At 36.1% G+C, this 27156-nt stretch overlaps 2 protein-coding genes across 3 annotated transcripts in view; one reads left to right on the top strand and one right to left on the bottom strand.

The window, feature by feature from the left end:
* The window catches only part of LOC134743513 (tropomodulin-1), a 268940-nt gene that overhangs the window by 221331 nt on the left and 20453 nt on the right, over positions 1-27156 (bottom strand). The window lies entirely within an intron of this gene.
* LOC134743500 (uncharacterized) lies at positions 17158-25376 on the top strand. Of its 2 annotated transcripts, XM_063676958.1 has the most exons (6): positions 17278-20026; positions 20462-20580; positions 21220-21360; positions 22165-22878; positions 23366-23525; positions 24865-25376. In XM_063676958.1, exons 1-6 carry the CDS (start codon positions 19963-19965, stop codon positions 25371-25373), a joined length of 1707 nt encoding a protein of 568 aa, XP_063533028.1. In that variant the 5' UTR covers positions 17278-19962; the 3' UTR covers positions 25374-25376. The 2 variants fall into 2 exon arrangements, 1 of the variants encoding a protein (XP_063533028.1); XR_010128019.1 differs by lacking the exons at positions 20462-20580; positions 22165-22878; positions 23366-23525; positions 24865-25376 and having other exon boundaries at positions 17158-20026; positions 21220-22132.

Raw genomic sequence — 27156 nt, 5'->3', positions numbered from 1 at the left:
TTACACTAGTACTAGCACCCTAAAGAAAAGGATGAGTGTAGTTTTTTTTGTTCTTATTTACTGACAATTTGGTTTGACCAACTATATTATATAGTCTTTAATATGCAGAAAGAGAAGTGAGGGTACAAGAGACTGGTCGTCGATAGCTGTTCTAATTTTCCCCAAAATTTTTAAATTTTCTCAACGGCAATGACCGCTCATTTACAGATTCTCGTAAATTGCATGTAGGCCGCACGCTGTGCAATGATTCCGTTCACTGACTCTCACGTTAAAATATTATTATACGGAAGATGTACATTATGAATTATAATAAGCCATAAACTTTATGTGCTTCATTATGCAAAAAAATCAAAATTCCCGGTTTTCGCTTCATCTTTTGTGTAATAGTATACTTTCTATAGATTGTTATAGCATCTAGGTTTCCAAGGTTTGAAAATTTTTAAGGTTTTGTAAGGAAGGTGGCCTATCACATATACTTTGTTTCATATTTGTCTATTGCAAAATTTATGTAGTGACCTATGTACAAGTCCAGCAAATGCAGGTATTATGAAATTATTCGTAGGTACTCCTTAAATAATGGCTAGGTACCTTATGACCGCCTAAAACTAAACGGATACCTAAGTAAAGTATACATAAGTAGTTTAATTTTAATCTATATTATAACTAATAAAATAACCGGTTAATTTTTTTCCAGCAGAAATATTTAGTCGTAGTTTCCGAAATTTTGCAAGAACTTTGCCTAGATTCTGAGAATTACCAGTTTAGCCTGCTATTAGTGTCAGTAAGAAATTCAGAAAATCTGTGGGTTACTCTAAGTAGGTACGAGCTCTTCATTTCCTAGATCAATTTAATTTCCCTCTTTCCACTTGACATCCTTCTTTTTTCCTGACACGAATAGCTGGTCAAACCACAGACACTTCAGACTTGCTATGTCGCGCGCGACCCCAAATACTAATCAAGTGCGAATTCAGTTATGGAGTCGCGTGCGATAACGTGAGTCATGCTCAGCGGTCAGGTTTTTGATAGGTATTTAATTAGCGTGATGTTCCGGTACTATTACCTCAAATTCGCATCGATCACATTCGACAGGCGATCGATACGGAAGCGAAACCTATCGTCGCGAAAATGGAACACAGCGGATATAATTAACACTAGACGGACATATCGCGGGCGTGAATAAACGCGAATTCGGTCACTCGGGATGTCGAGATCGTGCTGGGCTATTTAGATAGACTGGATGAATTGTATTTAAGGTTCAGAGATTCTGTCACTCTTGTTTGTTTCATATAACATAACACAATAGTTCGGATGTAAAGTTGATGTTACCGAATATCGGGGAAGGGAAATGTGCATTTAACTGTAGTTAATAATGAACAAAGCATTAAAATCAGAATTATCAGAAATCATTACAAAAGTACATACCTAATTAAATATTAACTACTTTTCCTTAAAATAATTATTTATGGAATTGAACCATGAAAAATATTTGGCTTAATATAAACCTACCTTAGATATATATTAATACTAATAATATATTAATATGTCATTGATTTATTGAAGATTTATTTCAAGAGAGCACCAAAATATTTAATCATGTAAAGGGTGTCCCAAAAAGGACGCAAGATTTGAAATTGATGAAAAACACATTTTTTTTTCGTTATAATACATTTGTATATAAAATCTTGAAATACATAAAATAGGGTTATTTGTGGAATAATACGCCAGGCAAATGTCCTCCTAGGCTTTGCTGGCACATCACTCTTTTGTAAAAAAAATCTATGAACATTTTGCATAGATGCGGCTGAATTTCTCCGATGCAGCGTCGAATTTCCTCTTTTAAAGCATGAGTGGTTGTGTTGTGGGCTTATTGGCATAGACTTTAAATAACCCTAAAAAGAAGCCTAAAGGCGTTAAATCGCAAGATCTAGGGAGCCAATTCTGATCACCGAATCGAGGGATCACACGACTAGGAATTTTCGAACCGTACCCGCCAAACTCATTACTTTTGAAATATTGTTTAATAATAAAAACGCGTTATATTTAAAAACATAACAAAAGGGGTTAAGTTAAATAAAGGACCTTTAAACTGTCAATTATTTTTTGTATTGTATGGTATAGAACCCTCCATTTTACACGAAAATAACTTGTAGGTATTATTGTTGTTAAAATAGTGTACCCAAAGCACAGACCACCCCAAAGTTTTCTGAATGATTCGTGCCTAATCAAAACAGTAACCTATACAAACTGTGTTTTTTCTCAGTTTTTCGCTTTTCGATAGAGCGAAAGCGTGACCTTCGGCAAAATAACTATTTATTGTTTATAACGAATTACTCCGTCCGTCGCGACACGTGGATGAAAAATGGCGCGCGCGTGTTTCCAGCGCGAAAATGGCGTGCCAAAGTCGCACGATATGCTTCTAGGAGCACAGATTAAAAAATAAAGTCGGACCAAGCTAACTCTGCTCAGACTTTTAGTGACAGAGTGTGGCGGTGCCACCAAAAACGTCAAATTACTATGAAAATATGACCTTCTGATGATGAGTCTGCGTCGGTCCGCCAACGCGTGCTCCCGCTAAAACTCCTCGTTATGACGTGAAACATATCGAGCAATCTTCGACTTAAAAACTACTTGAGTGATCCGTTTTAATATAAATGACATATGTAATGGCACATTCACACTTTTTCAAATTAACGTCGGCGCAAAGTTAGCTGAGATAGACTACAGAATTCCCACTGTCCAACGAAACCGATTTTTGACAGCGGTAAGTCACGAATCATGTCATTCCTACTGTAGCTATTTATACAGTCTCCATGGTAGCTATGTCACGTTCTTTTTTTTCACTCTCTAGACTGTATGTCAATGGGGTGGCAATACTTTATTTGGCCAACCCCATTCCTGGTTGCTTAACATGCCAATCGTTAACGCTCCGTAGCGTAGCGTAGTCCTCTCTGATCACTCTTCCATATTACTGCGTTTCATTCGCTACGGAGCGTAAACCATTGGCATGTTGGCTATACGCAGTTCAGAGCGCGCACGTAAATTTGAATTTGGAGTGATACATACATTACATAATTTAAAAAGAAGCGCTGGTGGCCTAGCGGTAAGAGCGTGCGACTTTCAATCCGGAGGTCGCGGGTTCAAACCCCCGGCTCGTACCAATGAGTTGATATTTATACCAGTCGCTTTTCAGTGAAGGAAAACATCGTGAGGAAACCGGACTAATCCTAACAAGGCCTAGTTTTCCCCTCTGGGTTGGAAGGTCAGATGGCAATCGCTTTCGTAAAAACTAGTGCCTACGCCAATTCTTAGGATTAGTTGTCAAGCGGACCCGAGGCTCCCATGAGCCGTGGCAAAATGCCGGGATAACGCGAGGAAGATGATGATGACATACATTACATAATATAGTGATGTGTCGCTTGACTTCAGTAGGCCCACTGTCGATCATCTGTTACACTACACACAACAACCACCACAATACACCACCACCCACAATACGTCTCGTATCCTTTCTAATGACATCGGTTATGTGATGCTCCGATTTTCCTTAACCTTTTCGACGCATGTGTCAAACACAAAAGCTGTCACTCGGACGCCACATCAGTGAATTATTATGCATGTGCACTTAGGTATATATTGCTCTGTTGTCTGTGGCGTTAATCCGTCTTTGGCGTTGGACCTACGGTGCGGATATATCCGTCATCGGCGTCGAAATGGTTAAGAGTCACATGCAAGAACCTAGCCGCCGCCCTCAGAATCACGAGCTCTTTTGATCCTAATACGAGAAAAGAAATGTCCCCAAAATTTCATACATTTTTTGTTTGTCCGTTTTGTGACGGTCGTAGAAGGCTGAATTGAATTGAAAACGTAACCAAAAAAACCGGACAAGTGCGAGTCGGACTCGCCCACCGAGGGTTCCGTACTTTTTAGTATTTGTTGTTATAGCGGCAACAGAAATACATCATCCGTGAAAATTTCAACTTTCTAGCTATGAGATACAGCCTGACAGACAGACGGACAACGGACAGTGGAGTAATAGGGTCCAATTTTACCCTTTGGGTACGGAACCCTAAAAATTATATTGGGATGTTTTTAGGGTTCCGTACCTCAAAAGGAAAAACGGAACCCTTATAGGATCACTCGTGTGTCTGTCTGTCTGTCTGTTTTTTCTCGGTAAGGATGGAAATAGCTCGTGATTCCGAGTAGAAATAATATAAAAAAGTTGAAGGTACAACTTTAAATAGTAATAGGCAGTGACCTTCTTATGTGGCCTCTACGAAGTGCTACGCCGTAGTCCGTAGCAAGTTCATTTCAGGTGAAGAAAAAAATTGGGTCAAGAAAGCTCTTCCTTCACTACACCTTATAAAACAAACTTCCCGCCGCGTCTGCCTGTCTGTATGTTTGCGATAAACTCAAAAACTACTGAACGAATTGTCATGCGGTTTTCACTTACCAATAGTGATTTTTAAGAAAGGTTTAGGTGTATAATTTGTTAAGGTTTTGTGTAACCCGTGCGAAGCCGGGGCGGGTCGCTAGTAACGTTGTATTTCCTCTTTTCATTTAGTAAACGTAACTAACGGCGCTTCTCGGTGAATTTGTGACGTTTTCAACTAAAAGGTACTACATTGTCGGTTGTCGATAAAATTGATTTCAAATTGAAGCTTTAAGGAAATAGCGCCGTATTGACAAGCGACAATAAGTACCCTTTTGGTTAAAAATGGCACATTTTTTTCTGTAGGCAGGCTTTGTGTTTTAACGTTCCTTGTTGCATATTAGCCGTTTTCTCATAGAAAAATATTTTATAATATCCTTCGATTAGTGAAAGACAAAGGTATATTAAATAATTTTACGGCTTAGACTCACTTGTTTTAGTCACTCGCGCTACATGCTTAACAAATGAGTCTATACCGTAAAATTATTTAATGTTAGTATAACAGTTTAAATTCGACAAAGGTACATTTAAAATAAGTACAACGTTCATAAGAACATTACCATGCGACAAATTAGGATGACAATTGTAATACCCATCCATTTTTTCACAATACAAAGAGCGTTGAATTTGCCGTATTTTTCAACATAAGAGACTTTATGAAGTGAGTCGTCCCAAATATGTAGTTCCAATAGTGGGGCTACGCACCTACGTACCACAAATAGCACATGCACAATGTCGAGGTGATCGCTCCATTGTCTAAGGCATTTCATCTTTTATGCGTCATCCTTTTGTTTTCTTACGCTTTGACAGAGAGAGGAAATAATAAACATAGATGTATTTTAACGCCATCTAGTGAACTCACTATACACATGCTTCAATTAATGGCTAGGGAATGCAATCTTGATCTCGCAATTTCGAGATCTCGCACGATTTATCGAGATTCAATCTCGTTGACAGGAAATCCCGATTTTTGCAATCTCGGTCGAGATCTCGATTAATATTTTCGAGATCTCGAACGAGATTGAAAGATTGATCCGTGTGAATTACTTTGTTTTGAGTAATATTTTTGACCTTAGATTCATGTTGTTCTGGCAGACCACTGTGGCGCGCTCTGTGCGGAAGAATTGGGCGAACTTAGCGTACCCACAACTATTTATATGACTTTGGCTCGCTTACCCTACATTGTTTTGTAAGTTGCTCAGTGCTTGTCAAAAATAACAGCTGACTGAGCATGTTAATTGTTAGTGCCTCTGCTTACAATGATAATTAAAAATAATTATTAGCACTTTTTCTTACTTACATGCGAATTAGAGCCATAATTATATTTTTTGTTTTTTTTTAAGTTATTTTTTTCTTAAATATTGTATTAATTTGTTGTTTTTATTTTCAAAATATAACATGAAATTTTTAATTTAAACACATTTTTAATTACTTTGTCAAATCTCTATCTCGAAAGTCTGACGGTCGAGATCTCGAAACACCTAATCTCGATTCAGATTTTTCGGGCGTGATCTCGAATCGCCAAACTTGGTGCGAGATTCCCTATATCAATAGGGATCGATTGGCTATCAAGCCAATCGTAGAATTGAGACAGTAGAAAAAGGAAATTTAAAACGGTAATTCGTATTTTTGTATTCGTTAATGAACAACTTCAAACTATTTTTTTTTCCTTAGTGATGGACTGGATGGATAGCGCCATATCTTTAAAAACAGACATAAATTAATGAAACGCCAAACTTAAACAGCTGTAAGTCTGATGTCTCTATTTATAGTTAAAATTTCCAGTGTTTAAAAACGGACGTTATAGAGGTGTTTACTATATGCACACACAAATAAACTGCTTCACATGAATCACACGCTAATCGCAAATAGGTCCGTTCCATTAAATCAGGGATAAAAATTTCTAATTTGTCTTCCATAGAAATATCGTAATTAGTACAAGCCATCTATTTTTAAAGTATTAGGTCGCATAATATAGTGCGCAGCGGTCATTGACACGTTTGCTTAACGAATGACTAAAACTGTTTCCACAAGAACACACAAGTTAATAATAAATACCAACGCTAATTGAAGTTGAAGTCTACATTAAAGCGGCATTAGGCCAACAAAGTAAATGTAAACTTTGAATTTTAGGTTTATAAACCTAAAAGCTAAAAGTAGAATGACTCTCTCACATTACTCGCTAGCTGCCAGTATAGCTGTTTATAATACTAGAAACTTCATAACGCTTTTTCTATAGTTCCCGCTAAGCCTGCGTGCAATTCCACATTTACTGAGCGAGTGTGATGAAAAATAAATTAATTTAAGTTATTCGTGAGTTGTTTCAATGTTTGGGTTTCAACGGTTAGGACCGGCCGGTAATATTTTTCTCCCATAATAGGAGAAAATTGCTGCCGGCGCTGCTTCTTTGCACCGCCAGACTCAAGTCAGCTGGGCAAAGAAAACTGCTATCCTCTATTTAAATTTTAGATGTTGTCATGTACGTGTAAAGTTTTGGAGAAAGATTTTATTATATAAATTCTAATTTCACCTGTATTGCGAAGGGTTAACTACAATAATGCCAAAAGTGATGTGAAGAAAAATGAGATGTACGTCGGATACCTTTATGTATCCTTATATGAATATTCATTACGCCTTTAGGTACGTGTGACTCTATGCTTTTTACACATATATTATTTACGATAAGTTCTGTTGATGCAGTTATGCGCTGCTACACTGCTAATCACAGCTACAAGTTATTAATATTTCAAATTATTAGAAAGTTGTGTACGTTTTGTTTAAAACTTTTATTAGCAAATTATTTATAAGGATGATGCGTAAAATTTAGTAAAACAATTATTTTCATAACTATATCATTGGCTCCTCGGGATGACGTTTTAGCATTTAATTTTGGCGGAGAGGGCAATAAACGCGCAAGATGCGCTCATCAATTTGTGAGGTCGGTCTGTAAAGTTCAGCATTTCAGTGGCAGCTGTATTGTGCCAAATTAAAAGCATTTCCACTTTACAATGTTTTCGACGTGTTATTAAGATAATAGGCAAATTTCAAAACTTTAATCGTTTAACTTAAATTCTACTAAGTTTAAACGCAATAAATGTCTATTGCTGGACAAATGCTTGCTACCCGCGTTGATCGTTGGTGTTGTGGTTATCCAACGCTTCTGTTACGTCAGTCTGCAATCTTCACCATGTCGTCGGTCTACCTTGTTGGGCGCCTCACTGTTGGAGTGCTGCATAAAGGGGCCCACTGACTATCAGTCCACCGGACGATATCGGCCTGTCAAAATAAAAATTTGACAGTTCTGAACAACTGGCAGGCCGATATCGTCCGGCGGACTGATAGTCAGTGGGCCTCTTAAGAATGTATTTAGGTACAAAACGGATATAGGTATAGGTGGTTGCAGATTGCAGTACTAATTATTCCATAAGTAGAATTCTTCTCTCTATTTGGCTCTATTTTGGCCTTTGTTTTGAATAAAATGTAAAATGTAGTCTGTAAAATTAACCACTGAATGCACCTGTTTACTGACATTTACCGAAATTTTGGTGCTCAACGTGGCTTAACTTTTAGGTGCCGTCAATTTGACAAACACGTGGCTTATTCCAATGATTTATTGAGCACAAGCGAGCCGAAGTTTTGCTTGAACCAATTGAAAAAATCCCGTGGCCGCGTTAAGGCTTTTACTTATTTATCAGAAACAACATACATTCTGGACAATCCTGACCGTATCGTTTGGAATTGTAACATCTGTAGATTCTGTATAAGTATTGCTTTGCACTGCACACTGGTTCGGCCGACTATCCGGAAAAGGCGGAAAGCAAACTGACCATCAGTCATAAAACTTCTCATTCACACTTGCATATTCGTCGCAAGACTGAAAGAGATAGTCCGTCGTCAGTTTCGTTTTGCTTTGCTAAACTTTTATTCAGCGTTCGCACTAGCAAAGAGAATATGCGTCAACTATTTGCCGCAATGGCCGCAATTATTGTTATTTCCATCGTTTATCAAATACAGCCCGTCACAGACGAAGGCGATAATATATCTGCAGATACCGACATATACGGCATCTTACACAATTTGACAAGAGTCCACACACAAAGCTGTAAGTATAAATATATATTTATATTTTGGTGTCTGCAGGCATCTGCTTGGTATATTACGATATATTTTGGTATATTTAGTCTCTCTCACAATGTAGGTGCTAGACAAGAGAGCGATATATATTTTGGCGTGTGTGGAGCTTAGCGATACTCTAAGATATCTGTCCGTATCTTACGGTATCTGCCGATATATTATCGCTCCGTCTGTGACGGAGCATACATCATCACAAAACCAGTATATTTGACACCTTGATATCCGTAGCAGCTACAGAAAATCACAGATCATGCTTTTACTAGTCTGTGACGCGTCTTTTTTGTGAATAGTGTTCCTGTCGGGGTGTTCCCGCCCGTCAATTAGGCAAAACCGTAGATTTGGCGGCGCGCCCGCGCAGTTGTTGCGGGCTTCTGCGCAGGAGTCGAGACGGAACGCCCGCCTTATATGGGTGTTGTGTTCTGATTTATTTAATATGGCACTGGAAAAGTTAGACGCACTACACAGCTGTGAACTACTCTTTCTCTCGTCTGAGCATAATCTCCGGAAAGCATGTTTTTGTTCTTGTTGTTATAAAAAAAAAAACCCACTTTGTCAGTAGAAAAAGGCGCGAAATTCAAATATTCTATGGGAGGACAACCCTTCGCGCCTAATTTTTTTAAATTTGCCGCCTTTTTCTACTGACGAAAATGGCTTGTCAAACTATAGGTAGTTCGTTAGATGGCTTATCGGTAACTAGTGGCCACTTTACGCAGCAAAAGTTATTCTGTTAATAGGTATTTTCACCGAATGACGAACATATTAATATATTAACAACGTTATGTTTTAATCTAGCAATAGAAACCAAACTAAAACTAAAATATAACTACAATAAAAATCTAAAAATAAATAAAATTTACCTTAAAATTTAAATTTAAATCTCAAAATAAATAAATCTACCTAAAGAACGACCTTTAAATCAAGTCGAATTTGGGTCTTTTGGAACGTGTGTGTATGAATGCGTCCATTTTATTCATGTCGGACGTACTTACAACTAATTTAATGAGGTTACGTATTACGTAGGTGCCAATTATCGTTTGATTTGTCGGTATCAAGGTTGTGTATGTTTCCGGAAATGTAATGAAGAAGCACCCTTCACGCCTGTTATAAATATTTTAAATGTTGACACATTATTAGCAGGCAAACACACTTAATACTTGATCATGAAAGAAATAAACAAACATTAGTATTTTCAAGAATATCGTTGGAGAAATTTCAGTCTTTTTTGCTTTCTTATAAAAAAATATCATGGAACAATCCTACACAAGCCTACCTAGTCCCATATTAAGCTCAATAAAGCTTGTATTGTTGTTAATATATATATATATATATATATTTATATATACTTGAATAATAAATAGAAAAGTTTCGTAGTAAGCATCATTTGCAGCGCTTTCTACCTACGTCTTTTTGACTAAGAAGAGAAGACATTTTGCAATAACTCAAAAACTGGACTGATCACGTTCGAGTTTTCATTGAAAGTATTTATTAAGCTTTTGTTTCGCGATTTTTTTCATATTTTTGGACCCATAATTCAAAAGTTTTTTTTCCATTCGGAGCGATTATTTCCGAAAATATGTATTAACTTTATCAAAAAATGTTTTTGAGACCCTTATTCGTTTTGAAAGACCTATCCAACGATACCCCACAACAGGGTCAAAGCAAAAAAAATATTAATTAGAAATCATTCTGTATTGGTACCCTAAATTTTTTTTATAGTTTTTATTTTACCGTTCTGCCGCAATGCATGATATATGTATCCATTATGCCAAATCGCAGTTTTCTTGCACTAACGATCACGGAGCAAGACCTCGGACAGACAGACGGACAGAGCGGACATGGCGAAACTAATTAGGGTTTCTAGGTGACTACGAAACCCTAAAAACATAATTTCATAGGTATTTGACATTAATGACATTCTACGACCGGTCTGGCCTAGTGGGTAGTGAGGCTGTCTGTGAAGCCGATGGTCCTAGGGCATTTAATATTTGTGTGATAAACACAAATATTATTTGTTCCATGTAGGTATATAAGTATGTATATCGTCGCCTAGCACCCTAGCAGCCATAATACAAGCTTGGTTGACCTGCGTAAGATGTCCCCTGATTTATTTATTATTTATGATGACATTCCTCACTTTGTCATGACCACGCAGAGTTAGCTTCGACCGACACTACTTGTATCGTATTGTATACATATTAGGTAGGTACTTGTATTACGGAATAGGTGAACTAGATACCGGTAGTTTAAATTGCAAAAATACTAGTTTATTAATTAGGCCTTTTTAAGGAGGTTTCTGGGCTGGTTTCGTTACACAATAGTTCTGTTAACCACATGATTGAAACTGCAATAAATTATATATTATAAAATATATTCGTAAGTAATTTTATAATTTTCTGAATTTACGAATTTGTGAACAATTCTGATTGACGTAAATGAAAGTTTTAATTCCCATTATATATTGTGACCTCAATTAGAATAAATTGTTTAAAATCGCATGTTTAAATATTGGTTTAGATCTGACACTTAACCAGGGTTTTTATAGTTTTCCCCTAATTTTCATTTTCTTATGTACCTACTGCTATTATATTGCACGCAATTGTAGATAGGTATATTGATAACAATCAATTTAATTTTGAACCTTGATGTGTGGGAGAAAAATTCGAATTTTTCATTCTTATTTAAAGTTGATCTGTGCGGCTTGTGATTACATGAAACTCCCAGTTATTCCTTGACGCAAAGGTTGACGTTGACCGTGCGTTTATTTACTTAAACACCGTAATTTCATAAACATAACGGCGTCTTGACAAGTGTTGTGAAACAGTACTATATTCCTTTCCCTATGGCCCCGAAACGTGGCCTGTTGAGTTAAAAAAAAATGACGTTCTCAATTCTCATGCTGACACAGAAATGCAAAAGTTTCGATTTCGTGTATTTCGTTCAATAATATCTCCACTACTAGGCATTTAAATTCTACTTATATAATTGAAAACGAGTAGTCAATACCACTCGCTTCCTAATTTCTATCGCTCGTATTTCAAAAATTAGTATTTCTCCGGTTTCCACTGATTTTCGAGTGACGTAATCGAGCGATCGAAATTCAAAAATCGCCCCCCAGGCACAGATTAATAAATAGTTACTACGTACCCTAGGACCAAGCTAGCGTAGCTTAGAAATAGTAGGTACCTATTAGGCTTTTGTTTCTTGGCTCATGTTTAAAAAATTTCATCTCTGTTTTATTTAATAAAAATGCAGACATTAAAAGGAAACGGGACGATCGATTCGTCATACAAACGTAGAACTCATTTTCCTCCCTGGAAAATGGCTTTTCTTTTTTCATTTTCCTTTGTTGGCATTATAGAAAACATTTTTTCAGAATTTTATGTATTTAAGTCATAGCTATGCCTGAACGTTTGATTTTTTTTCGTTTTTTTAATTATTATAAAAGTTAGGACCGAAAAACAGGTTCTATATCTAATTTTGTTTAAATGCTCCTAACTTTTATAATAATGAAAAAAAAATCCAAAAAAATGAAACGAAAGCTATGAAATACATAAAAAAGGTGTAAAAATATTTTCAATAATGTTAATATCCAGAGAGGAAATAGGAGACTACGTTTGTATGAAAAGGCGGTTTCGGGGCGGTCGTCCCTTTTCGTCTTAATATTTGTAGTTGCTTTATTTGTCGTAGCCAATAATAAAATTTCTCAAGCACTTACGTATATGGTTAATCGGTAGGTATATTGCTCCTGCTTATCATTCCGTGACTACTAATGTCGATTATTATAGCGCAAGTGCTTTAAGAAATGACTTCCAATCAACATTTCTGTAGGCATCTATAATTAAATGAGAGCGTTAAGAATGTCGATTACCGATTCAATCAGAAATCTACATACCTTAGTTAACTACATCCTTCCATGCATCTTGCAATTCCTGATCCGAGGCAACTAGGTAAGTATAGGAAATAATTAACTTGTAGGAACGCACTTTTACTTAGATGTTGGGTGGTGCAATCTTTTCGATTTGTTATTCTGTCCCGTTGTCCAAGGGACAATAGTGATATTGTTTGTTAGAAGAAATTATTTATCATGCTTAGTAGATTACCCATTATAAACATGATTTATAACTACAACAAATGTATAGCAACGAGTGAGACCAAAAAAGTTGATTCATCTACTAGAGTTAGACCAAGATAAGTCTGCAACGATTTTGATAGCATACGCAGTGCAAAGTGTTCTTTTAAACTTCTATGAAATTATGACGTATAAATAACACTTTTCTTGCCCTAACTCTCATTCTTGTTGTGTTCGAATGATGCCTAGTTGGTACCAATCATTTTCTTTGTTAAAAAAATCGGTTTTAGATTATCAGCCTAGGAATTATTTCAGGCCATCAACATTATGCAATTCGACATGCCGCCTTAAAAACTTCACCTTCCGTTTCTTTGCCCTCTCCTAGAACGATATCTGCTTAACCTTCAGACATGTCTGCGTGTATTTCCTTTAGAAACCGTTAACCTATTTAGCAACCGAACCGTCTGTGTGATTCTGACGTCATTTTTCTAAGCGTTACGTGTCTATTCGTGGGCTATAAAAATTAACAGCCGTCCGTCAACAGATATTTTTGGTCGATCATCTACTTCTTGTTGTTGTTTGTAAGCCAGGGGACAATATTAACACAGTTTGTTAATAGTAGAAAGTTGTACCAAGTTCTACTAATACGCTTAGTAGATGGTCCATTATGAAAAGGGTTTAATACCCACCACAAAAATGCATGTTTTCTTAATTTATATAACATAAAGCCCGGGTTTTAAGATTGACCCAAAGGAACGTAGCCAGGGCAACGCGTGACAAGGAAAAGTCGATTCACCCTTTTAACTACATTTTCCGCAACTTCCTTTCCTGACTATCACCCCAACATTTCGGTGCCAGCAAAGTTTAGGGCTTTTAATAGGAGATTAATGGTACAAATTTAGTGCATAATTATTTTTCCCCTCACTAGCTCGGAAAGTTGTCGTTTATCCTTCAATACAAGCGGGGAAAAACGCGTTTTATCCACTAGTGGGGAAAGTAATTTGACCTTGGATGGAGCGTGTTTAAGTAGCTTGACAGATAACAAAACGTAAAACGCTCAATAATACAATGCCTCAAGGGCCTATTTTAGATTTAAGCTAGTTATTAATTTCGTTTACGTAGTACCACTGTATATATCTTGTATATGTTTTGTTAATTTGCGTAAATAATTGTGATATTTAAAAAAAAAAAAACGCTCATGATAATGGTTAGTTCGATATTAATTATCATTAAAGAAATGGTTTGAGAATCTAATAAAAAATACCAAATTTAGCTTTATTTAATGATTTTAAGTCATAAACCTTAAAATTCCATAAGAAACGTTTGTTTTTTTATAATGATGTTAAATATAATTCTGCACGCACAAGTTGAGTCGATGCAATTTCAAAACGCATCGTAATTGACATTTCATACATCAGAAATGTCAACATTGTCAAAATTTTTTTTTACTTAAAACCTTTTCTCACCGACTCGCGTAAAAATACACAACTTCCAGAGTTTTCTGTTATAATATCGTAAAGAAATGAGTTATTCAGATGAAAGATGATCTAACGCCTGTGGATGTTACACTTTCCTCGCTATAGTGAGGTGAAAAGTTTTGTGTTACACACGGGCGCAAATGTATTTTACTTCTCGTGTGTTGAAACACTCGCGGGTAAAATACAACTTTGCACCCTTGTATAACAAATAACTATTCCATATTATTCTCACGGAAACGTACGAACGTGTCTCTATTTCAGTCAGTCTCGGTACAAAAAGTACTGAGGTTGACTGAAGTAGCATGAGAAATACTTGCAAAGACGAACGTTTCCGAGAAAATACGATGGAAAACTATTATGCACAAGCACTACATCTGCACCTACATTAATAGTTGTCCAATACCTATGTGGTGTGTAGCCTTAGTGTATAAATGAACTATAAAGCATCTAACCAAAATGATGAAGGGTATGACTAACTACTGCTAACTAAATAGACTGTATTCATGTTATGAGCTCATGTGAACTAAATAAAACATGGGCGCGCAGAGCATTTATATTTCAAAGCAGTAGCTCAACTACTTTTTGTGCACCGAGCGTCTAAAATTCATACGACTATTATTCAGTTCAGTAGAATGTTATAAGAGTGTGTGATGATCATAATTAAATATTTTACTATTTCTTCCAGTGAACCACTTGGAGGCCTACTCAAATTTACATTTTGGTATCGAAATGCACGCAAACTACATCATTCATTTGGTTTTTTTTATTTGATGGGATTTGATGTCAAAATGTAAACATTACGTTCGAATCGGCCTTCTGGTTCGAATTTCCAACCGGAAGTTGTAAATGTTAATCCTCCATACCAACGAGTTTTCTTCGGTAGCAGACCTTTAACTTTTTACTGCATTGGGCCAGCGTATCGGCAATAACTCAACTAGTGGTATATAGATAGGTAATAGGTAATTAAAAAGGCATCTAGGTATGCCCGGCAATACCCCGCGGTATGAGTACCCCGGGTGACTTTGTCCACAGATCTAGCTTTGCTAACTTTCGTTGTCTTTAACCTTTCTAGAGAAAAGTTGTGTAACTGCTTATGTGTAATGTAAACTGTGCTTGTATGAACGGGGTTTAGAGGGTATTTACAGATCGAGTGCTCGGCGCGGCGTTAAAACACGCACATGCGTACGAGTTCAGGGAAACGGCATGGAAATAAATCTAATAATTTAATGTCGGTGTTTAATTTGTACTGGTTGCACATTTAATGACCGACATATCTCACAGGGAACCAAATTTTAAAAAGATGTAAGATGTAAGCTAAAATGGGCCATTATCTTACTTGCAGTAGCATAAAATGTATCCTCAAAATAAATGCGTACTTAGTAATTTTACTGGGTTATGTACCTACCTTGGGACACAATTAAGTTAAAGTGGTACATAATTCAATAATATGGTAGGTACATGTATGGAAGTTTCTCAAAAATATGCATTCGGATTCCATACACTTTATAAACATAAACTATATATATTGGGATATGATATCTATGCAAATCGCGCTTAGACCACACTCAGAGAAAAATCCGGAGACAAGGCTGCAGTTTTACGTTGCGAACGAATTATTGATAAAAACACAAAACTACTTTGGGACATTGACAACCTAGCCTTTGCTAGCGCAGCAACTTTTTTTTTGCGAAACGCAATTATTGCGAAACTAACAATAAAAATGTTGTTAAACTATCAATTTTTCGATGCCTTGTCATAATAGCATAGTTAAAAATGCGAATTTAACATAGTTTGGCTTTGCTCATTGCACAACGTGTGATTTGTGAGTTGTGGTTTTAGCAACTTTGAGGACCTTTGTCAAAATAACAAAAGATAACTCTGCGAAATCTTCACAGTTAAAGTTTGTGCGGTTCGCAATGTTCGCCGACACATTGTTTTTTACTTTGTGACAATAGCAGCTTCAAGAGCCTTTGTCAAAATAACAAAACAGAACTCTGCGGAATCTACACGGCTAAAGTTTGGGGGTTGACAGTGTTCACAACCACATTGATTTATACCTTGTGATGTTAGCAAATTTGAGGACCTTTGTCAAAATAACAAAGAATAACTCTGCGAAATCTTCACAGTAAAGTTTTGTGAGGTTCGCAATGTTGGCCGCCACATTGTTTTTTACTTTGTGACATTACCAATTTCAAGAGCCTTTGTCAATATAACAAAATAGAACTCTGCGGAATCTACACGGCTAAAGTTTGGGGGTTGACAGTGTTCACAACCACATTGATTTAAACCTTGTAATGTTAGCAACTTTGAGGACCCTTGTCAAAATAACAAAGAATAACTCTGTGAAATCTTCACAGTTAAGTTTTGTGCGGTTCGCAATGTTGGCCGCGACATTGTTTTTTACTTTGTGACATTAGCAACTTCAAGAGCCTTTGCCAAAATAACAAAATAGAACTCTGCTGAATCTACACGGCTAAAGTTTGGGGGTTGACAGTGTTCACAACCACATTGATTTAAACCTTGTAATGTTAGCAACTTTGAGGACCTTTGTCAAAATAACAAAGAATAACTCTGCGAAATTTTCACAGTTAAGTTTTGTGCTATTCGCAATGTTGGCCGCCACATTGTTTTTTACTTTGTGACATTGCCAATTTTAAGCGCCTTTGTCAAAATAACAAAATAGAACTCTGCGGAATCTACACGGATAAAGTTTGAGGGTTGACAGTGTTCACAACCACATTGATTTAAACCTTGTAATGTTAGCAACTTTGAGGACCCTTGTCAAAATAACAAAGAATAACTCTGTGAAATCTTCACAGTTAAGTTTTGTGCGGTTCGCAATGTTGGCCGCGACATTGTTTTTTACTTTGAGACATTAGCAACTTCAAGAGCCTTTGCCAAAATAACAAAATAGAACTCTGCTGAATCTACACGGCTAAAGTTTGGGGGTTGACAGTGTTCACAACCACATTGATTTAAACCTTGTAATGTTAGCAACTTTGAGGACCTTTGTCAAAATAACAAAGAATAACTCTGCGAAATTTTCACAGTTAAGTTTTGTGCGGTTCGCAATGTTGGCCGCCACATTGTTTTTTACTTTGTGACATTACCAATTTTAAGCGCCTTTGTCAAAATAACAAAATAGAACTCTGCGGAATCTACACGGATAAAGTTTGAGGGTTGACAGTGTTCACAACCACATTGATTTAAACCTTGTAATGTTAGCAACTTTGAGGACCTTTGTCAAAATAACAAAGAATAACTCTGCGAAATCTTCACAGTTAAGTTTTGTGCGGTTCGCAATGTTGGCCGCCACATTGTTTTTTACTTTGTGATATTAGCAACTTCAAGAGCTTTTGTCAAAATAACAAAATAGAACTCTGCGGAATCTACACGGCTAAAGTTTGGAGGTTGACAGTGTTCACAACCACATTGATTAATACCTTGTGATTTTAGCAACTTTGAGAGAGCCTTTGTCAAAATCACAAAAGAGAACTCTTAACTACAAATTTTAAGTTGATTTACAATGTTTGCAGGTGTTACAAGGGTAAATAATCCAATAATAGGTTTTTGTTTTAACCTTTTCACCGCCAAAGACGGAAAATCACGTCAGCGGAAAGTCGTACCACTGACGCCACGACATTTGCTCCTATTAGAAAACCATACATTTGGTTTATTGCTTGGCGTCTGGTCTGAGTCACGTCGAATTACTTCGCTGCTTGGCGTTGAAACGGTTAAGACATATTAAATATACTAGCTGTTGCCCGCGACTTCGTACGCGTGGATTTGTATGTTGGTGGTTATATATTTTAAATGAGCATAGAACATTATGCAGCAAAAGATATCAGTAGGGACGGTAAATCATTTGTTAATAATTATACAGCGCATGAAATTTGTCTTTCACAAAGTACAAAGTTTCAAGCCCCTAGCTGAAAAAAATTGTTCGCGATATAAACCCTCTCAACACTCAGATTTTCAAGTCCACTATTTAAAAAAAATGTTCGCTCCCACTGCAAACTTTATTAATACAAACTTTTCAAACACGGTGCAATCAGTTTTCGTCTATTTTAATATAATGCCCTTTTACCAAGTTTCATGTTCCTAGCTAAAACGAAAACTTGTACTACATATAAACTTATATACATCCCCTTTTTAACACCCTTAAGGGTAGAATTATTAAGAACGTTGAAATAACCTTTTTTGTAATATTATACAATGCCTTTCTGAGAAATTTCAATAAGCATTTGTAATGAATTCAAACTTTCAACCCCTTTTTAACTCTTTTAAGGGATGAATATTTAAAAACGCTTAAATTACTTTTCTTGTATTCTAATAATATGCCTTCATACAAAGACTTCTTAGTCCTGTACTCAAAAAAAGGTTTGATCTCCATACAAACTATCAAATAGGGCTTACAAGTTACAAGGGAAGCTTACAAGTTTCCACACATTTTTTTTTTTCGTGGTTGGGTAGATAATGTGTTTGTGTTCCAAAAATTGGTAATTTCTAGAAAAAGGCTTCGTTTTTGGGACATGGTGTTGTATAACTTTTTAATGTGGAATTTAACAAGCTTTCGTTTCGCTATACACAGTATTCACATTAAACCCAGATATTCCGAGAAAAAAAGAAAAACCAAAAAAGACTTATACTTTTCAAGATGGCGTTTGATCCCCGTGGACCCGAAGCTCCAATTTTATGACACGCAAACAGGGATCCCTGAAATTGTAGGTGTCAAATTTCATTACTGTCACTATTATTTAAACCCCATTTAAGACCTAAAATCTGTTTTTGTAGTCACATTTTTAAGTTTTACACATTTTTCCTCCACTTATTTTAGTAAATTTGTATTGCATAGCACTCGTGTACTAATTATGGATCTACTGATGTCTATTTGATTGAAATCCACTCAATAGTTTAGGCGCTAGAAGTAAAAATATGATTTACTATTCGGCGGCTATTCAAGGCGGCTGTATTAATTTTGTCTGAGTCGTAGCACGGTACGCTTATCACCATGCCTGTCACGTTCTAACAAGTATGTGAGTGCGAAAGTGACGGACTTAGTGATAGGGGAAACCATGCTGCGCGGGCTCTAGATTTAGCGACAGCGTCAGTGACAACGTCATGCTCGCGGCCCGCCAGCGCCGCGCTCACAACCCGCCCGCACCGATCTCTCTAGATAAGCAATTATTACCTAAAATAGTTTTTAATCTAACTGCTCTTTGAATCTGTCAAATGCTCACACATAATAAATTATAACCTTCTGTACGTACTACGTGCTGCCCGCACAGCATGGTTTCCCCTATCACTAAGTCCGTCACTTTCGCACTCACATACTTGTTAGAACGTGACAGGCATGGTGATAAGCGTACCGTGCTATGACTCCACTCTCCAGGTTTGCAGTTTTTTATAAGGAACAACGTACTTAATTATTATTATTTGTACTTAGTACCTACTTACTAATGCCTTTACCCTAAAAACGGAATTCTAAGAAAGGTATTTGATTGCTCAAGTCGCAATGTTAGAATTGCGGAATTTACAAGGGAAAAATTTCTCAAGTTAATAATTTCACAACTTTTACATTGCGAAATAATATAAGCATTGCTAGAAACACAATGTTAACTTTGTTAAAATAGTGATGTTGACTAGTCCTTTGCAAAATTGACAAAAGAATCGTTCATTTCGCTGGCAACATTCGTACGGTTAGGATGCGTGACAAATCGCTAACAACGGAACGTATTTATTTAGTGATTATTATTGTCTTTTCAAACAACGAACCGTTCACGTTGTTAAAAATATAAGGAAATAGTTTCTTTAAAGTTAAGACAGTTATAGGTAAATAGTAAATATAAAGGATGGACGACTTAAGTGTGTTTCTGTTCAACTGTGATTTGATACACCTTTTTGGATCGCTAAACGGTAAGTTATAATTTGTATTTACATAGTTCTAACTAGTTACTATTGTAGTTAATGTAATGTGACTGTCGTTGCTAATCGATATTTGTTTCATCCTAATAAACTATTCGAAGTCGAAGATTTCTTAAATCGAATTTAAAACAATTATTTTTAGGTTATTTTTGAATTGCAATGTTGGACCATTTTTTTTTACACGACTGCCCAAATAAAGCAATGTATTGTTGTAGACATTATAGCTCCATCGAAATGGCCATTTACTTCTTATTTTTCTTGAAATCATGGAAAATACACGTTGCAATGAAATTATGGCACTTTGAAGCCCCATGGACAAATATATCTGCAAAAATATTGCCGGCATTGTTACCGCCATGACAGTGCAGTGTAGTGGGTTAAATTTATGCAATATGCAGTACTTATTATTTATCTCTATGCTTATAGATCAGGGCGCGGATCTCGATTTTTTATTGAACGCAAACGACCATGAGTTGTCGTTATTGGTCCCGGCAGCAGTTCAAAAAGGGAAACTGCGTATGGCGTTAGACCGTGAGAGAGAACGCGTGAGCAGTTTCATTTTTTCGTATACCTACTTGATTCAAAATTTAGATGTTTTCATTACTTTGAATCAATTTTTAACCGACTTCAAAAAAGGAGGAGGTTATCAATTCGACCGTTTTTTTTTTTGTATGTATGTTACGTCATAACTCCGTCATTGGTGAACCGATTTGGAAAATTGTTTTTTTTGTTTGAATGTGTATAGTCCCAAGTTGGTCCCGTTTTTGTCAAAACCCAGTTTTGATGATGGGATCCATGAGGAATCCAGGGAAAAATTCTTGAATCTTATAGGCATACATATAGCGATTTTTGTATTTTCATTAATGAATCTAGTATTCACGTTCAGAAAAACTGACATTTAATGAAGTGGAACTGCTGATGATGATCAAAACGAAACTCTTTAACGATGCATAGTTCACTTTGACGATTTGTCCTCTTCGTTATGTTTACTAAGCCAGTAAGATTTATAAAGAATTTTTTATCAAGGTTAAGTCTGATGATGGAGATACAGCGACTTTTGTATTTTCATCAATAAACTAAGCATTAACAATTAAATAGTGCCATTTGATAAATAAATAAAAATAAATAAAATAATGTGAATGGGCATTATGGTTAAATTAATCACTCCTAATTTTATTTTATAGAGAGGAGTTACAAAAGATCCGAGGGATGTAGATGTACAGCAAGTTATAGCTCCAATTAAAAAGCAAGACTCCTTTGTGATTCCATCAAGTAGCCAAAAATCTAGTACATCCTCTGTTGTTACAACATCAACTGAATTATTGGTAATTATAATAATATTTATCTTTACTCTGTATTTAAGGTGGATCATGTTTTTGTTATGCAGAGGGAGTCAACTGTCTGTTCAATCCCCGGTCAGGGCAAATATTTGTGTGATAAACACGAGTATTTGTTCCTGAGTCTTAGGTGTTTTCTATGTATTAAACTATATAAGTATTTATATCGTCACTAGTACCCATATTACAAGTAGGCCAGGAAATAAATACATTTCACAGAATAATTATATTAAGGTACATTATTATTTTGGGTCAAATTATTTCAACTTATTTTAATACGAATTACTCCGACTAATTTATAATACATTTAATTATAATCATATATTTTTAGGGTTCCGTACCCAAAGGGTAAAAACGGGACCCTATTACTAAGACTCCGCTGTCCGTCTGTCTGTCTGTCACTAGGCTGTATCTCATGAACCGTGATAGCCAGACAGTTGTCATTTTCACAGATGATGTATTTCTGTTGCCGCTATAACAACAAATACTATAAAGTACGGAACCCTCGGTGCTCGAGTCCGACTCGCAATTGGCCGGTTTTTTACTATCCAAAAGATTAAAAGTGTAAGCTATTTCTATCATATGTAGTCAATATGAATGTTTTGTTTTTAAGTCTAAAATAAATAAATAACGTTTAGTTTGGGACTAGGTTGATTTTCTGAATAAGATTGTCTCCAAATATTTATTTTATGTATTTATTTTATGTAAATATTATGATTGTGCCCAAATAGTAAATACCCACATGACGTGACTTCTAGTTCTTTAGTAACTTAGTGCTTACTTGATTTTCAGGAATGGGACATCAATTGTGACGATTTACAGTTTATAGATGCAAGCAAACTCATAGGGGCTATAACTGGCGGAAATCTTAAACAAATTTTAGAGACATCCAGTATTGGGAAACCTCTAATCAATAAAAAGGTATTATCGTCTAGTGACCGAAAGATACTGACGGCCCTTATTGTTGAGGCTGAGGTGCGGAAATTGAAAGAAAACACTGACCCAATACGAAAAGAAACCTGGGATACGTGGACATCAGAAATTATAAAGCTTTTCCCAGGTGAAACAAAGGGGGTATATTATAATCCTTTTCGTCTTGTTGATGGAAAAGCTATCCAGGCCAGTGGCCTGATAGTGAACCGATTAATAACAGTACGCAGAAAATTAAATGCAGAAATCCGCAGCCGCAGCAGAAGTCGTAACAGCAGTAATAGCGACAAGAGCAGCGACAGCAGCGGAGACCAAAACAAGAGAAAAAAATCTGCTGTCAAATCTTCTAATGCACGGGTTAGACCTTTTCCTGACACCTTTCAAACAATAAGTACCAATCAAGACTCTGAAAAAGATACCGTGCAGTGGTTGAAGCACTCTTCTTCACCGAGAGAATTGGTAGAAACAAAATGGAACAGTTGTCTACATGAACGCATGGCTGCACTGCAAGAAGGCGACCATGTTAGTTATTTGAGCATCTTCCCAGCACTGCAATGTCCTTGGGGCTATGAATTGGTGAGTCAATGATAATACTAATCAATCAAGTGTCTTCATGCCAGACTTCATGACATCACCAGGCAGAAGTCATCAATTTGTGTTAAGTTATTTTTATACCCAACTGCAGAAAGGAGGTTAAGTTTTTCAAGCGTATGTATGTATGTATCTTTAATTATTTGGCACGCTCTACTGCCTAAACCATTTAGCGGAGTTTAACATATGAGGTGTCATTACATTTGTCTCAGTTTTGCGAGTAAATCCATACTAATATTATAAATGCGAAAGTGTGTCTATCTGTGGCGGGTGGAGTCGCGGGCTAGTAGATTATATTATTATTATGCAGTCGGGTTATTGATTTTCATTTTAAATACTCATATATACACTAGCAACATTTCTCGTTGTATGATTATGAATGATGATTGATGACTAGCAACATTTTTGATTTTGTGAAAGAGCTTTTAAGCTCTAATTGAATAACAAATGTTTGATTTCTGTTTATTTTCAGCTGGCCAGTGACTTTGACAAAATATACCCTGAAATAGAAGGAAAGTTCGAAGAAAATTTCCCGGTAGTGAAAGGTCGCCTGCTATCATTACTAGATGAGAAGGCTCAACAGCTAACACGACCTGACACTTCTATTCAAACTGTTTTGGATCTTGCAACTTGTAAGTTATATTATCGTTTTTTTGTCAAATAGTGTCTTTATTGCCTCTATATGTAAATACAGTATGTACAGTGAGCTTCGAAATTGCATACACTGTACATACTAGGGTGGCTCTAAAAAACCTTTTGTTTTATTTTGTTACACTCATTTTGCTGAAAAAATATTCCCAATTTTGTAACTTTAACTACAAGAGGATGCGTATTTATTATTTAGATTTTTATTTATGTATCTGTTTACACACCATTTGAATATTTGATTTATAAGTTTTGAAGTAAAAAAAAAAAACAATTTCATTTCTATTTTTTGTAATTTTTCAAAAGGTAGATTTTTTTAAATTCACCTAAAAATTCATAAAAATTTGAAATAAAAATGTTTTTTTACTTAATAACTTATAAATCACATTTTCAAATTATGGGAATAAAAATTGTAGTTGAGATAAAGTTGTGATTGATCAACAAAATAAGGGGGTAGAGCTTGAATTTTTCCCATACACACGTGAACCACCCTGGTACATACGTTTTATTTGTTCAGCCATATAGATTATATAGAAGTAAGTACCTAAGCATAACGTTCAAGTTCTTGCAAGGGGCTCGAGTTTGTTAATATTCTTACTCCCGGAGTAACACAGAATCACACTTGCGAAGAAAAAACTAAATTTTATGCGAAAAAATTCTTAAATACGGTGACATTTCAAACATTCGTCCGCCATATTGTGATTTTTTGCCAAGTTAGGCATCTAAGGCACATACCCATCCGGCATTCAGCCACGATTGAAAATTGAGTAAGAATATTATTTTGAACAGCTATTAAATTAATTAACCGAAATATCTAATTATAAACGTCAGTATTTTAAAAGTAAAACTCATGTATACCTACTTGGTTCATATTAAGTAGTAATAGTAGTAGTTATGACATAATAAAAAAAAAGCTGTAACTCCCTAGAGAGTTACACCTTTTTTTCACAATCCATAACTCCTGCGGGAACAATATAGGCCTTTGTCCTTTAGTACACCTGCATGATATTAGATCTTTTTCGAGCAAGTGTGATGAAAATAACATATTATATACAGGGTAGATTTTTTTAACGACACCTGTAGGCCGAGCACATGATTGACGCGACAGTATCTCGCCGCGAGATAGACTACCCGTCTTTTACTAACTGTATGAATTTAAAGGCGACGGGTAGTCTATGTCGCGGCGAGATACTCTCGCGCCAATCATGTGCTAGCCCGGCTGGAAGTGAAGTAGGTACTATAGATAGAGGAGATGACGAATTTTACTCAATAGAAACTTTACCTTAAGTAACCGTTAACCATACTAAGTATTAATTATTTTTGCAGCGGGGGAGGAACAAGCGAATGTTGCGACTTTTCTGGCAGTTCCCCTGTTGCTGAAACAAATGCACACTGTTCCCGTGAAAGGAGTCAGAAAACCCTGGAACCCGTCTAGATTAGAAGTAAGCAACGCGTTTTTAAGCTTGGTGCCATCTACATCGGACCTTCAAAGCCACTTCAGTGAACGGAAGGCCACATTGCAGGAAAAAAAATTGCCTGTTCTTCCATATTTGGTTGCTGTTGGGGCTTGCTGGCAGGATGTTACGCAGTATGATTTAATAATCTCTGAAGACATCAGGTACACGTTTCCCAGCATTTGTAAAGCTGTTTCAAATACTTTTAAGATTCTATGGGCATTAGACTTACCATATTCAAAAGATTGTGCCCCAGTCTGGATGTTTATCCAAAGAAGTATATATGTAATGAAGAGCAAGTTTGACACTGAAGGCACTCCTATGCTAGATTTGCTTGCTTCTGTTTCTAACAGGCACGATGGTGCTGTGTGCAATATGTAAAAGGTCTTTTGTCCAAATGAAGCAATTTAAAACCCATTTTACATTTTATCATCCAGGTAAATGTTATATTTGTCCAAACATGGATTGTGGGAGAACTTATCAACTCTACAATTCATTTAGGCGTCATTATTTGAAAGAACATTCAGATTCTTCTATGTTACAACAGGCTTCAAGTGTACAGGATTTTGCTATTGGACAAGAGACCTCTCCCGTGAATAATGATCCATTACATAATGTGTGTAGCGCAACCGAGTTTCAAATTAAAGAAAATAATAGTACTATACAGAGTGATAGCAAACACAACACACCGCCGCTAAGCGACAGTTTAGGTCAACTTTTCTCATCCCTGTATAGTAATCCCCATTTGCCGAACAATGTGCTAGATACAGTTTATAGCGGTATTCACAACATGTTCACTATGTCAATCAGACCTCTGTTACCAGTAACTTCTAGCTCTGCCGTAGCAAAACTGACAACCGATCTAGAGATGTTTAGTTCAACTTATAAACGACATCAGTTCTTTGAAAGTAAGGGTACTTTAGTTAATCCTGAGCCTTATACTGTAGGGCGACGATTTGATTACGTAAAAAAAAAAGGTAAAACTTATTACCAAGCAGTAGAGTGCATAGCCCATAAAATACCTATTAGAGATGTGTTGCACAAATTTTTTTCGTTGCCTAACATACTTCATGAGACCATCGATGCTATGAAAAAACTGATGGCTCATGACACGTCAAACAGTATAGAGCATTATATGCATGGTTCATTTTGGAGACAGAAAAATCATGGAGATAAGATAGTCATGCCCATATTTTTGCAAATTGACGATTTCGAGACTTTGAACCCTTTGGGTAGTCATAGTGGTGTGCACAAACTAGGAGCCGCATACATTTCTCTTCCTTGCCTGCCGTACTATTGTGCCTCTCTGTTAGGTAACATATTTTTAGTCTTACTCTATCATTCCACTGACAGAGTGGAATTTGGGAATCGTATAATATTTCAGCCCCTGATTGACCAGTTTAATGATTTATTTAAGCATGGAATAGTTTTTGATTTGCCAGATTTCAAGGGCACAATTTACTTTGAGTTGTCATTAATTTTAGGAGATAATTTAGGCTTGCATAGTGTTTTAGGATTTGTTGAGAGTTTTTCAAGCAATTTTCCTTGCAGAACATGCAAAGTAGAGAAAAAAGTCATGGCTAATCAGGTTTATGAAGATGAATCTCTCTTAAGGACCGAGTCAAATTACCAGGATGATTTAAAAACGAATAATTCATCTCTGACAGGCGTCAAAGAAAAATGTATATGGCTCGACATAGAAAATTTTAATTTATTTTCGCAAATGGGTTTTGATGTAATGCATGACATGCACGAAGGCTGTGCCAAATACGTCATGTGCTCTTTACTTGTGGTTTTTGTAGACAAAATGAAATATCTTACAATTGATATTGTTAATAACAAAATTTCCTCATTTCAATACGGTCCCGATAAAAAAGATAAGCCCGTCACGCTGGCCATGTCCAATTTACGAAAAGGCAATATACGTTTAAATGCTGCCGAAATGAGCACATTTTGCAAGTATTTTGGTGTAATGTTTGGTGATTTCATTCCAAGACATAATAAATATTGGCAACTGTATATTCAATTAATGACTGTTTTAGATTTTATTATGTCACCCCGTTTTGTATCTGAGCAAATAGACTATTTTAAGTATATGATCGCTGACTTTTGCGAAATGTACATCACACTGTTTAACCAAAGTCTTAAGCCTAAATTTCACAAT

This window comes from Cydia strobilella, chromosome 8 (genome assembly GCF_947568885.1).
Source record: "Cydia strobilella chromosome 8, ilCydStro3.1, whole genome shotgun sequence".
Classification (NCBI taxonomy): Eukaryota; Metazoa; Arthropoda; class Insecta; order Lepidoptera; family Tortricidae; genus Cydia; species Cydia strobilella.
The sequence above is the reverse complement of the archived record's forward strand: the minus strand, read 5'-3'. Positions and strand labels throughout refer to the sequence as shown.

Bases quoted from the DNA above. Each gene is read 5' to 3' on its own strand.
- LOC134743500 (XM_063676958.1), top strand. From the start codon at position 19,963: ATGGACGACTTAAGTGTGTTTCTGTTCAACTGTGATTTGATACACCTT. The intron at 20,581-21,219 runs GTGAGCAGTTTC...TTTATTTTATAG, and splicing joins TAGACCGTGAGAGAGAACGC to AGAGGAGTTACAAAAGATCC. The intron at 21,361-22,164 runs GTAATTATAATA...CTTGATTTTCAG, and splicing joins CAACATCAACTGAATTATTG to GAATGGGACATCAATTGTGA.